The following is a 13,353-nucleotide window of genomic DNA, read 5'->3' as shown; positions in this document are numbered from 1 at the left end:
GTTAAAAACATCTGTATCTGGGCAAAATGCCTCTATTTGGACTGCAAACCTCCATCCAGTGTGCAACTGTTTGCATTTATAGTTACTATGTTTTTTCAGTTAGCACCTGTTCACATTTGTTGGATGTGCGGGTCAGTTTTTTGATATTTCTAATGAGTCTTTTTCTGACTGAGCACTCCACCCTAAGACCTGGCTGTGTTCATAACCATTATAGCAGCAGCCTAGCTGCCCATACATGGAGGTTTGTAGTCCAAATAGTGGCATTTTGCCCAGATACGGATGTTTTTAACCTAGATAGTGGCATTTAAGTTAGGTTCCCAGATTACAGAGATATACCTTGCCGTTGGTTTCCGGGCTTACATGCATTGGCCAATACATAAACTAAATATCTCTCTTTTGCAGTAATGCAGTGCCATATTTTCCCTTAAATATGAGTGTCTGAGCAAAGGCCAATGCATGTCTACAAACCTCCATGTATGGGCAGCTAGGCTCCTGCTATAATGGTTATGAACACAGCCAGGTCTTAGGGTGGAGTGCTCAGTCAGAAAAAGACTCATTAGAAATATAAAAAAACTGACCCGCACATCCAACAAATGTGAACAGGTGCTAACTGAAAAAACATAGTAACTATAAATGCAAACAGTTGCACACTGGATGGAGGTTTGCAGTCCAAATAGAGGCATTTTGCCCAGATACAGATGTTTTTAACCTAGATAGTGGCATTTAAGTTAGGTTCCCTTATTACAGAGATATACTGTACCTCGCCGTTGGTTTCCGGGCTTACATGCATTGGCCAATACATAAACTAAATATCACTCTTTTGCAGTAATGCAGTGCCATATTTTCCCTTGTACATTTTTGGCTTTTTCAGTGTGCAACTGTATGCATTTATAGTTACTATGTTTTTTCAGTTAGCACCTGTTCATATTTGTTGGATGTGCGGGTCAGTTTTTTGATATTTCTAGTGAGTCTTTTTCTGACTGAGCACTCTGCCCTAAGACATGGCTGTGTTCATAACCATTATAGTAGGAGCCTAGCTGCCCATACATGGAGGTTTGTAGTCCATATAGTGGCATTTTGCCCAGACACGGGTGTTTTTAACCTAGATAGTGGCATTTAAGTTAGGTTCCCGGATTACAGAGATATACCTTGCCATTGGTTTCCGGGCTTACATGCATTGGCCAATACATAAACTAAATATCTCTCTTTTGCAGTAATGTAGTGCCATATTTTCCCTTGTACGTTTTTGGCTTTTTCAGTGTGCAGCTGTATGCATTTATAGTTACTCCTATTTAAGTCACATGCTGTGCATTTCCTTGTGATCCTCCTTGAGATGGTTCTACTTCTTCATTGGAGTCCAGCTGTATTTAATTAAACTGATAGGACGTGATTCGGAACGGCACACACCTGTCTATATAAGACCTCACAGCTCACAGTGCGTGTCAGACCAAATGAGAATCAAGAGGTCAAAGGAACTGTCCATTGAGTTCAGAGACAGAATTGTGGCAAGGCACAGATCTGGCCATGGTTACAAAATAATTTCTACAGTACTCAAGGTTCCTAAGAGCACAGTGGCCTCTATAACCCTTAAATGGAAGATGTTTGGGACCACCAGAAATCTTCCTAGACCTGGTCGTCCAGCCAAACTGAGCAATCGTGGGAGAAGAGCCTTGGTGATAGAGGTAAAGAGGAACCCCAAGATCACTGTGACTGAGCTCCAGAGAGGCAGTAGGGAGATGGGAAAAAGTTCCACAAAGTCAACTATCACTGCAACCCTCCACCAGTTGGGCCTTTATGGCACAGTGGCCCGACGGAAGCCTCTCATCAGTGCTAGGCATATGAAAGCCTGCATAGAGTTAAAAAAAACAAACAAAAACACATGAAGAATAAATATTTCTGGTCTGATGAGATGAAGATAGAACTTTTTGGTGATAATTCTAAGCGGTATGTGTGGCGAAAAACAGGTACTGCTCATCACCTGCCCAATACAATCCCAACAGTGAAACATGGTGGTAGCAGCATCATGCTATGGGGGTGTTTTTCAGCTGCAGGGACAGGACGACTGGTTGCAATTGAAAGAAAGATGAATGTGGCCAAGTACAGAGATATCCTGGAAGAAAACCTCTTCCAGAGTGCTCTGGACCTCAGACTTGGCCGAAGGATCAGCTAAAATAACAAAGGAGTGGCTTCAGGACAACTCTATGACCATTCTTGACTGGCCCAGTCAGAGCCCTGACCTAAACCTAATTGAGCATCTATAGAGAGACCTGAAAAGGGCTGTCCACCATCCATCCTGATGGCACTGGAGAGGATCTGCAAGGACGAATGGCAGAGGATCCCCAAATCCAGGTGTGAAAAACTTGTTGCATCATTCCCAAGAAGACTCATGGCTGTACTAGCTCAAAAGGGTACTTCTACTTAGTACTGAGCAAAGGGTGTAAATACTTATGACCATGCGATATTTCAGTTTTTCTTGATTTAATACATTTGCAAAACATTCTACATTTCTGTTTTTTCTGTCAAGATAGGGTGCAAAGTGTACATTAAAGGGAACCTGTCACCAGATTTGGGCCCTATAAGTTGCAGCCACCACCAGTGGGCTCTTGTATACAGCATTCTAACATGCTGTATATAAGAGCCCAAGTCGCTGTGTAGAAAATAAAAAACACTGTATAATACTCGCCTAGGAAGTCGGTCCAGTGCAAACTGGTCAGATCGGTGGCTCCGTTCTCCGGGACCGGCACCTCCTCTTTCGGCCATCTTAGTCCTCCTTCTTCTGAAGCCTGGGTGCAGGACACGTCCTACGTCATGCACACAGGCCAGTATTGAGGTCATGGGCAGGCGCACTACAATACTTTGATCTGCTCTGCTCATGCCATATCAAAGTGTGCCTGCGCGGGACTTCAATGCTGGCGAAGGTGTATGATGTAGGACGCCCATCACTATTTAGGTATTTAGGATGTGTGTTTGTTTATAGTCTGTAATAATAGAAACCCCTGATTCTATGTATCAGCTGCATACTAAAAAGATATTTTGATGCATTAAGGAAATTAAAATAAGTTGAAAAAGTGCACATATAAAGCTATTGATGATCAAGATAAAACCTGTTTCTCTCTTGTCCTTTTAGGACCTATCTTTGAGGATTACAGTGGCGGAGTGCTGTGATGATGGGAGAGCGGAGAATGTTGGACACGTAATCATTGGTCCCTCAGTCAGTGGAATGGGCATGACTCACTGGAACCAAATGTTAGCTACACTAAGAAAGCCTGTGTCCATGTGGCATCAACTACGGAGAAATTAAGAAGCTGGTGGTCACCAAGTGCATAAGAACAAAACACTGGGGGGTGGAGGGAACATTTAGTAAATGTATCAATATACCAAACCTCTTGTGTAGATATTGTGCATGGTACCTCCAAATTTCTACGACTCGGAACATTTCCAGCAGAATGTTAATTGACAACTGCTGCCGTTACGATTTGTTTTATGATCTTATCTCCAGGGATTAGTAACAGAGATTGTGAATAGCAAAAAATATTATTGCTTTTAAGTGTTATTTGAAAAACAGTGATATGCTTTGCTGCACAAGTTATTCCACTGACATTTATTAAATACAACTATCTTATGGACAGAAGGTAGAATATTTACCGTAACTACAAAGCCGAAGGGTGAGCTTACCGCCAACCGGATAGTAACTGCCCTTGAACAAAGCCATAAATACATATAATGCCTGAATAACGTACTTACCGTTACTGCGATACATACACAACGCATAAGAACAAATGTTTCATTGAAATCCATGTTTGGTTTTCCCCTGCCACATACAGTAGGGGATGATTAACGAAGACCTCCAAAGATGAGGTGTTGGCGCTAAAATAACACATTTGTATGAAGTGCCATATGTTTAATCTGGAGTGTTATTTCGGGTCTGCATTTAAAGGGGAATTTCACCATATAATTTCTTTTCATTTGCCTTAAAGATATTGAAACACAAGATAAGAGCATGCTCACAAGATTTTGTTACTATACTTATAATGTCAAATATTCTGTGAGGGTTAATTTTGTAATATATCTTTGTAATGTAATTTCCGATTAAGTCAAGCGTATGAAAAATCACTCTTTATCTAAAAAAAAACCCCAATGATTTTCATCTGTGTGACATCTGTATATATACATCAACATTCTGAAATGTATTGATCAAGTAGATCTTCCTAGATTAATAATGGTAATATATCCATAAAAATTGGATCCCATTTCTTTTGAACCCTCATATACTCAAATGGCTTATTCTCATCTGAGGTATTTTTTTTTTATAAAATTCCAGTCGGATTCAGTTCCACTCAAATTTATTAATTTACGTCTAATGAATAGTGATGAGCAAGCACTACCATGCTCAGGTGCTCGATACTTGTAAATAGTGATGAGCGGGCACTACCATGCTCAGGTGCTCGGTACTCGTAACTTGTGATGAGCGAGCACTACCATACTCTGGTGCTTGGTACTCATCACTTGTGATGGGCATGCAGTACCATGCTCAGTACTCGTAACTAGTGATTAGGGAGCACTGCCATGCTCGACTGCTCAGTACTCGTAACTAGTGATGATCCAGCACTGCCATCCTTGTGTGCTTAGTACTCGTAACTAGTGATGAGCGAGCACTACCATGCTCGGGATTTGTAACGAGGACTTCGATGCTTGGATGGGCATTACTCGAGTAACTAGTGAGGAGTGAGCACTACCATTCTTAGGTGCTCGGTTCTCGTAACTATTGATGAGCGAGCACTACCATGCTCGGGTGCTCTGTACTTGTAACTAGTGATGAGCGAGCACTACCATACTCGGGTGCTCGTAACTCGTAACTAGTGATGAGCGAGCACTACCATGCTCGGGTGCTCGGAACTTGGAACTAGTGATGAGCGAGCACTACCATGCTCAAGTGTACGTAACGAGGAGTTGGATACTCGGATGGGTATGACTCAAGTACAATGAAAGTCAATAGGGAACACTTTTCTGGAATATTCTCATTGATATTCATTATACTTGGATATTCGAATTGCGCCCTTCAAAGCATCCAACTACTTATTTTGAGACCCAAGCATGGTAATGCTCGTTCATCATCACTAGTAATGAACAGTACCCTCTGTGCTGGAGATACTGTCATAAATCATGTACTGTGCATGCTGAACATCTGGTGCTGACCAGAGCAGTAGTAGTAAAGGGGACGTTACACGCAGCGACATCCCTAGCAATGTTGTTCGTGAAATCACACGCCCCCGTCATCTGTGCGTCACAGGCAAATCGCTGCCCGTGGCGCACAATATCGCTGTTACCCGTCACACTACTTACCTTCCTAGTAACGTTGCTGTGGGCGGCGAACAACCTCTTTTTTAAGGGGGAGGTTCGTGCGCCATCACAGCGACATCACACAGCGGCCCGCCAATAGAAGCGGAGGGGCGGAGACCAGCCGCATAAACGACACACCCACCTCGTTGCCGGCAGGTCGCAGGTACGTTGTTTTTCGTCGTTCCCGGGTGTCACACGTAGCGATGTGTACTGCCTCAGTAACGACGAACAACCTCTGTCCTGAAACAGCAACGATATTTTGGAAATGAACGACGTGTCAACGATCAACGATAAGGTGAGTATTTTTGATAGTTATTGGTCGCTCGTACGTGTCACACGCAACGACGTCGCTAACGAGAACGGATGTGCATCACAAATTCCGTGACGACAACGACATCTCGTTAGCGATATCGTTGCATGTAACGAGGCCTTAAGAGTAGTGTCTAGATGCCTCCCCAGACTACAGAGTGCTCAATTACTAGGCACTTGTAACTTAATTAGCATTGTGAATAAAATATAAATTTCTTTCTTATTAAACTTCTTTCAAAGGTCACAATGATATGATTACACTTCTGTTTGACCTGCTGTAGCTCTGCTAGTTCTCTCAATGATGAGTTCTATCTAACCTACACCATTAACTGACAGGTTTCTCATACATTGTGCATATGACAAAAGCTGCAAATCAATGTTTGGGGTTAGGGATAGGCAGATGTCATGAATACTCAGGAGGAGATAGCAGGAGCTTGTAACTGAGAAGACTAGCAGATCTGCAGCCCAGTAAGTGACACATCACTGTAATCAGTGTCTGCAGCTTCTTTATGCTTCCCTCAGATGGAACAGTAAACAAGGTATCAGATTGTTTTACGGTTACAGCCTGGTCACACACTGTTTAGATGGCCAAATACATATGTTTATGGGTAGCTTTCTATGCCATTCTTTCCTATTTCCCACTGTTGTGGCTGAGCGCCTTTTTTTTTATAAGTTCTTGGCTTCGGCGCTGTCCGATAGCATATGGGCTGGATTTAATTACATGTAAATTTGTGTAAATGAGCAAGCTCTAGTGGGTGACGTGCATGCAAAGTATGTCCTGATATTTTTCTATTGTAAGGTAAGATTGACAGAATGGGCTACTTAAGGCAATGCAATATTAGCAGAAAACAAATCTCTACTTATTCACTTTACTCATTCAAATCAATATATAATAAATTGTATTTTCTTATACATATTTGTTATGTCTGCTAAAAACTGAATTAATGGGGTTCTCAAGGATTAAAAAAAAGATTACGTGCTTTTTTACTCTGAAATCACACTACTTCTCCTAAAGGCTGTGTCCGGTATTGCAACCAATCCCCATTCAAGACATTGGGACTAAACTGCAGTACCATGCACAGTCAATTGACAAGTGTGGCGCTGTTTCCAGTTATAAAGAAGACTTTTATTCCAAATCACGTAAAACCCCTATAAAGGTGTACAATAGAATGCGCCCCTATCCTTAACTGACACATTTTATTAAGCGGGCACATTTCTATTTTTCATAGATTTCATTTTTGCAATTTATATTTTTCTACAAAAAAATCTTCAGACATATGTCCATTTATTATACATTAGATAGTACTAAATTAGGAACAGCTGATTGTGATAATGAAGTTAATAGCATAGCTGTACCATAAAACTATTAATACTAGAATACGGTATATTTTACACAGTCTGTATCACTAATATACAATATATGTATATATATATATATATATATATATATATATAAAATGCAGCATATTCCATTAATATTTTATCTGTACTGGTATACAGTGAAGACTGTATGCAAAATAATGTAAATCTATAAATATGGTCTAATGCAAGTTTGCACCCCTTTTTCATTTTTTTCATCCCCCAAGAAGCAATGGAAAAAAAACCTGTAAACTTAGGCCATGTTAAAACGTAGCATATCCGGTGGATGCAATTTTTAAAACCCCATATATATGGAGCGGATAAAATCTGCATGTAAATAAGAACGTGCTTTGGATTTTTAAATCTGTTACATTCTCATTCTAGTGTGGAAAAGCTGCTGATTTTTCCTGCAGAATTTCCTTTTTGCAAGGCTCCCTACTATCCTCCGCCCCCCCTCAAATAATTTCAAACCATTTGTTTGAAATGTTGGAATCTTTGTTATACAATATGACACACAAACACAAAAAAAGTATAATAAATTAGTTTATTTTACTGTACTGTTCATATATGAGTACAAATATTACTGAAAAAAGGAGAAAAAAAAACAGATTGTGGCCCATCAATCTTTAAGACATCTTTCTTTGCAGACTTGTATGATGTTTTCAAAATGACCAAAAGGAAGTAGATTTTGACAATTTATTTTAGTTTTCTATTGGGGTTCAGGTCAATCAGGATACCAAACTGAATTGTATCTAAAGTCCAGCTGCACCCACCGAAGCAAACATCTACGAGTCCGCTCATCTCTACACATGACCCCGCATCTTGAGTGAACTGTAATAATGCAGAAGATCAAACATCTAAGGAGGGCATAAAAGTATCAAGGAGGCATGCAAAGTTGTAGTATACCATAAAATTACATGTGCTAGATATTGTGTTTTTCTTTATTTACAAATAATGTCGTACAGTAAGATATGCGGTTATTTAAATAAACTAAAAATATTGTTTCAAAAAATAAATATCTGATCTTATATATCAGCTTACACAGTCCAATAAATGCCTTGAAAAATTAAGGTATATATTATATCTTAAAGAGAATCTCACCGAATTTTCATGCTACCCAAACTACAGGTCGGAATAAGACACTGGCTGTGTTATGGTATTAGCGTAGTTTTCACTCAGAAATGCTGGGACATTTTGGAGATCACATAGTTTGAAAAGCCGGCCTGGGACCATGAGTCTCGGGTGACTATTCCAGGAGGTGAGTCCTTGCCTGGCTTCTCCTCACACCACTCACCTACATTGACAAATCTCTTCCTATGCATACAAATGGGGGCAGATATGTTAGTCAATGGGAGAGAAGCCATCAGGGACCGGCCTGTTGGATTAGTCATCCGAGTCTCATTGTACCTGGCTGGTGTCACGCTGCACTAAGATGTAGCCCAGAGTAGTACAGTGGAGTCACCACAAGTTGGCTGCAGAGTAACGTCAAGCTGTACTAAGACGTGACTCGGAGTAATACAGCGGAGTCACCACAAAGTGGCAGCAGAGTAATGTCACGCTGTACTAAAACGTGACCCAGAGTAGTACAGCAAAGTCAACACAAGGTGGCAGCAGAGTAGTCAGAGAGCTGAGTCAGCAACAGGAAGTCAAAACAATGTACGAGGGGTGAACAAACTTAGAGTCAGAAGCAAGCAAAGGGGTCAGGAGCTGAACAGTAATAGAGAAAGTCGAAGGGAGAGACAGAGCCAAGTCAGGGACAGGAGTGTAAGTCAAGTACCAAGAGGTCCAAACTACAAACTAAGGTATGACAAGCGGGATGGAGCCGGGGAAGGACAGACAGAGGTTAGGCGGGAGAGGGTGCACGGCAGGACGGATTGGGTACCTCAACAGAGCCAGCTACACACACTATGGAGATATAAACTATCACTGGCGCTGAAACAGTGGTGCAGCACCCAGATATAGTGTCCCGGAAACCAGAACGAGACAGGGAGAAATTATCCTCCGACATGATCAGGCCTGAACTGGGAGATACCACAGCAGCAGATACTGGCCTGGATCATGACAGCTGGCCTTTCAAAGTACAAATTGCACTGAAATTAAGCAGAGTTTCAGAGAAAAATATTCACTAAAGGCCACTTTTACACACTGCGATATCGGTACAGATATCGCTAGCGTGGGTACCAGCCCCCATCGGTTGTGCGACACGGGCAAATTGCTACCCGTGGCGTACAACATTGCCCGGACCCGACAGACTACTTACCTGCTCTGCGACGTCACTGTGACCAGCGAACCGCCTCCTTTCTAAGGGGGCGGTCCGTGCGGCGTCACAGCGGCCGCCCAATCAAAGCGGAGGGGCGGAGATAAGCGGGACGTAACATCCCGCCCACCTCCTTACTTCCGCATTGCGGGCGGTGGCAGGTAAGGTGAGGTTCCTTGTTCCTGCGGCGTCACACGGAGCGATGTGTGCTGCCGCAGGAGCGACGAACTACATCGTACACGCTGCTGCAGCAATATTTGAGAAGGGACCCCCATGTCACCGATTATCGATTTTGAACGTTTTTGTGACGATTCAAAATTGCTCATAGGAGTCACACACAACGACATCGCTAATGCGGCCGGATGTGCGTCACAAATTCCGTGACCCCAACGACATCGCATTAGCGATGTCGTAGCGTGTAAAGCGGCCTTTAGGAAAAAGCTGGAGAGACAAAAGAAGTGCAGATATGGTTTTATCCAAGATAAATTGGCAAACCTTAAAGGAGTAAGAAGGCTCACCTCTAATAGTTCTGAAAGTCACACCTACTATAAAAGCGTGTAAAGCTGGTGTCACACACAGCGACAACGACGTCGCTGCTACGTCACCATTTTCTGTGACGTTGCAGCGACGTCCCGTCGCTGTCGCTGTGTGTGACATCCAGCAACGACCTGGCCCCTGCTGTGAGGTCGCCGGTCGTTGCTGAATGTCCAGCTTCATTTTTTGGTCGTCACTCTCCCGCTATGACACACACATCGCTGTGTGTGACAGCGAGAGAGCGACGAAATGAAGCGAGCGGGAGCAGGAGCCGGCGTCTGGCAGCTGCGGAAAGCTGTAACCACTGTAAACATCGGGTAACCAAGGGAAGACCTTTCCCTGGTTACCCAATATTTACCTTCGTTACCAGCCTCCGCCCTTGCTGCCAGTGCCGGCTCCTGCTCTGTGCACATGTGGCTGCAGTACACATCGGGTAATTAACCCGATGTATACTGTAGCAAGGAGAGCAAGGAGCCAGCGCTAAGCAGTGTGCGCGGCTCCCTGCTCTCTGCACTGTGACATGTAGCTGCAGTACACATCGGGTTAATTAACCCGATGTGTACTGTACCTAGGAGAGCAAGGAGCCAGCGCTAAGCGCGGCTCCCTGCTCTCTGCACATGTAGCACAGCGACGTTATGATCGCTGCTGCGTCGCTGTGTTTGACAGCTAAGCAGCGATCATAACAGCGACTTACAAGGTCGCTGTTACGTCACAGAAAATGGTGACGTAACAGCGACGTCGTTGTCGCTGTCGCTTAGTGTGAACCCAGCTTAACATGGCAGCTGCAGCGGCCCCCCCGAGTGTGAGATAAACAATGAAAATAGGTAAAAGGTTTAAAGACCACTCTTCAAAAGGAGTAGTGCCAAGTCAAGGTAGATAAGGATTGTGAACTTTGTCAACGTGTTTCAGAGACAATTCTCCTTCTTCAGGACAAAAATCAAATTCTCTGAAACGTGTCGATAAAGATCATAATCCTTATCTACATGGACTTGGCATTACTCCCATGGCAGCACGGTCTTTAACCCTTTCATCTACTTGCACTGAGTAAAATATGCATGGCTGCAATAAGTGTCTGAATAATGCTGCCCATAGTATGAAACTCCTGTCACGTTCCCTTTAAGGGGCACTGTCTTTATGCCTTGAATGAAGCTTGTAAAGATTCAGCTGGTCTAGGGAGATCTACAGGTAGTACTCCCTTGGACAGGTATGCAAATTAGGTATCCTCCAGAAAGACTGTGTCTCTCTAGTGTCACCTAGTGGTAGGTTCATGTCTGAACTATCAAAAAGACTTGAAACATGATCCTAGATTTCAGCACACCTGAGACACCCATCTTTTAATACCTTTTCCAATAATTTTCTTCGATCAGGAGGAAAGCTAATTTACATATCTAATAAGTGACACATAAGGGATGATTATAGGTCTGGAGATACTTTTATATAATTTAAGTAGGGGGTACTTGGCTTAGAAACATTGAAAACTATTATGCTACATCTTTTCCTTTGAACTCCTTAGTTAACTGTCATTGAGTTGTCTCCTTTGGGAACATAATTTGGAAGGAAGCCACCAATCTGTAGATCCAATGTATCAGGACTGGCCCGGGTAAGCTCCTCAGTCCACGTAATTGGTGATAATATGTAATGGATCGATCCTACTGTACCTTTACCCTGAGAATGTGTGAATATTTTGTATTATCTGATGACATATCTCCATGTACCTCTATGCGTATTTTATCTATTAAACCACTAGTGTTTTGGGTTATGATCACTAATTTTGTACAATGTCCACCAGAATAATACCTTATGTCACAGTACTTTATATCTTCTGCTTTGTTAATCACATTATACATCCAAACACAAAAAATATATTCAGTATTTATTGCAAAAAATATCTGTGGATAATTCAATTTATTCAATTTATTCAATTTTGGAAAATAGATAAGAGCAATAAGAATTTTCAAGGTCACTATTGTACATAATTGTTTCTTTATGGCTCTGGTATCCATACTTTATTATGTAATATATATACAGTATATGAACACCATTTCTTGGTATTGCTTATAAAAGAAAAATAACAGTTCACTCACATTTCTGTAATGTAAAGGCAATAATGTGGAAGGTTAAAAACAACGATTTACAACTAGATTTGGTCATGTTCATTTCAAGGTTTCTTTGTGTACAAAAAAGTTTCTTCAAAATTTTATGGAACTCTAATAAAAACTTTAAAAAAAGACTTGGTTTGTCCGATATTTTCATAACTGTTGTAAAATAAACTGCACATGGGGAATGCAAAAACGAGGTATACAATAAGGCTAATAAATATGATACAGTGGCTACTGGTCACAGTTACTGTGATCAATTAAACAGGTTGAAGATGAAATGATCTCTAAATGGCATAACGTTAAAGATTACATATTTCCTTTGTATTTAAAAATTACCAATGCCAATTGCCAATGCAAAAGTTTGGGACCCTTGGAGATTTGTATGCTCAGATAACTTTGACCAAGATATCAGACCATACTTCGCCTGTTAGGGTTATGGCTTGCTCACTGTCGTTAGGAAAGGCCAGGTAATGCAAATTTTACATCTTTATATAAACCCAGCCTCCTCTAACCTTGTGACAAAAAACAACAGCCATAGGTTCTTCTAAGCTTCTGCCTAGCACTCTGAAAATGAAAATGTTGGAGCCCCACAAAGCAGGGGAATGCTATAAGAAGGTAGCAAAGCTTTTTCAAGTTGCCCTTTCTTCAGTTTGAAACGTAATTAAAAAATGACAGTGGTGGTCAAAATAAAGTCTGAAAGACCAAGCAAAATTTCTGTGAAACTTTCTTGTAGGATTGCTAGAGAAGCAAGTCAGAACCAACGCTTGGCTGCAAAAGACCTTCAGTTAGATTTAGCAGACTCTGGAGTTGTGGTATATGGTTCTACTGTATAAAGACACCTGCAGAAATATGGCCTTCATAGAAGAGTCATAAGAAGAAAACCTTTCTTGCGTTCACACCATAAAATTCGGCCTCAGAAGTATGCAAAAGAACATCTAAACAAGCCTGATGCATTTTGGAAATAAGTCCTGTGGACTGATGAGGTTAAAATATAACTCTTTGGTCACAATGATCAAAGGTATGTGTGGAGAAAGAATGGCACAAAATTTCAGGAAAAGAACATATCACCAACCATTAAAGGTAACCAATCACCAGGATTTTCAGATATAACCTAAAGCCAGTGCCATACTGGCACTATCAGGCTGATTCTATACATACCTGTATAATGGTCAGCTTGGATGTATAGGTTTTGAAATCCAAGAAACCAAGAAAGTAAAGTTTATAAAATCAGCAGGTTCTTGAGGAGTGACAGCAGCTGAGGATCAGATAACGGGGGAGAAGGGAATGGGGGTATTCATAGTTATCCCCTCCCCCTGTTAGAATTAGCATAAGTATTATACCTTTCTCCTATCTAATGTGAACAGGTGCAAACTGAAATTGAAACATAACAAAAAGGAGACAGTTGCACTCTGCAGTGCTAAGATATGTGGAACAATCAATATGGGAATATATACA

The 13,353-nt window shown here is 41.6% G+C and overlaps 1 protein-coding gene across 1 annotated transcript in view; it reads left to right on the top strand.

The window, feature by feature from the left end:
- SYT12 (synaptotagmin 12) overlaps positions 1-12,029 on the top strand; it is a 191,940-nt gene extending 179,911 nt beyond the window's left edge. Inside the window, exon 8 of the mRNA XM_075325337.1 lies at positions 3,128-12,029. Coding sequence (XP_075181452.1) covers positions 3,128-3,301 — 174 coding nt within the window. The 3' untranslated portion in view covers positions 3,302-12,029. The remainder of the gene's footprint in view (positions 1-3,127) is intronic.
- The last annotated feature ends 1,324 nt before the right edge of the window (positions 12,030-13,353 follow it).

This window comes from Anomaloglossus baeobatrachus, chromosome 10 (genome assembly GCF_048569485.1).
Source record: "Anomaloglossus baeobatrachus isolate aAnoBae1 chromosome 10, aAnoBae1.hap1, whole genome shotgun sequence".
NCBI lineage: Eukaryota > Metazoa > Chordata > Amphibia > Anura > Aromobatidae > Anomaloglossus > Anomaloglossus baeobatrachus.
Note: the sequence above shows the minus strand (reverse complement) of the source record. Positions and strands in the feature narration are given on the sequence as shown.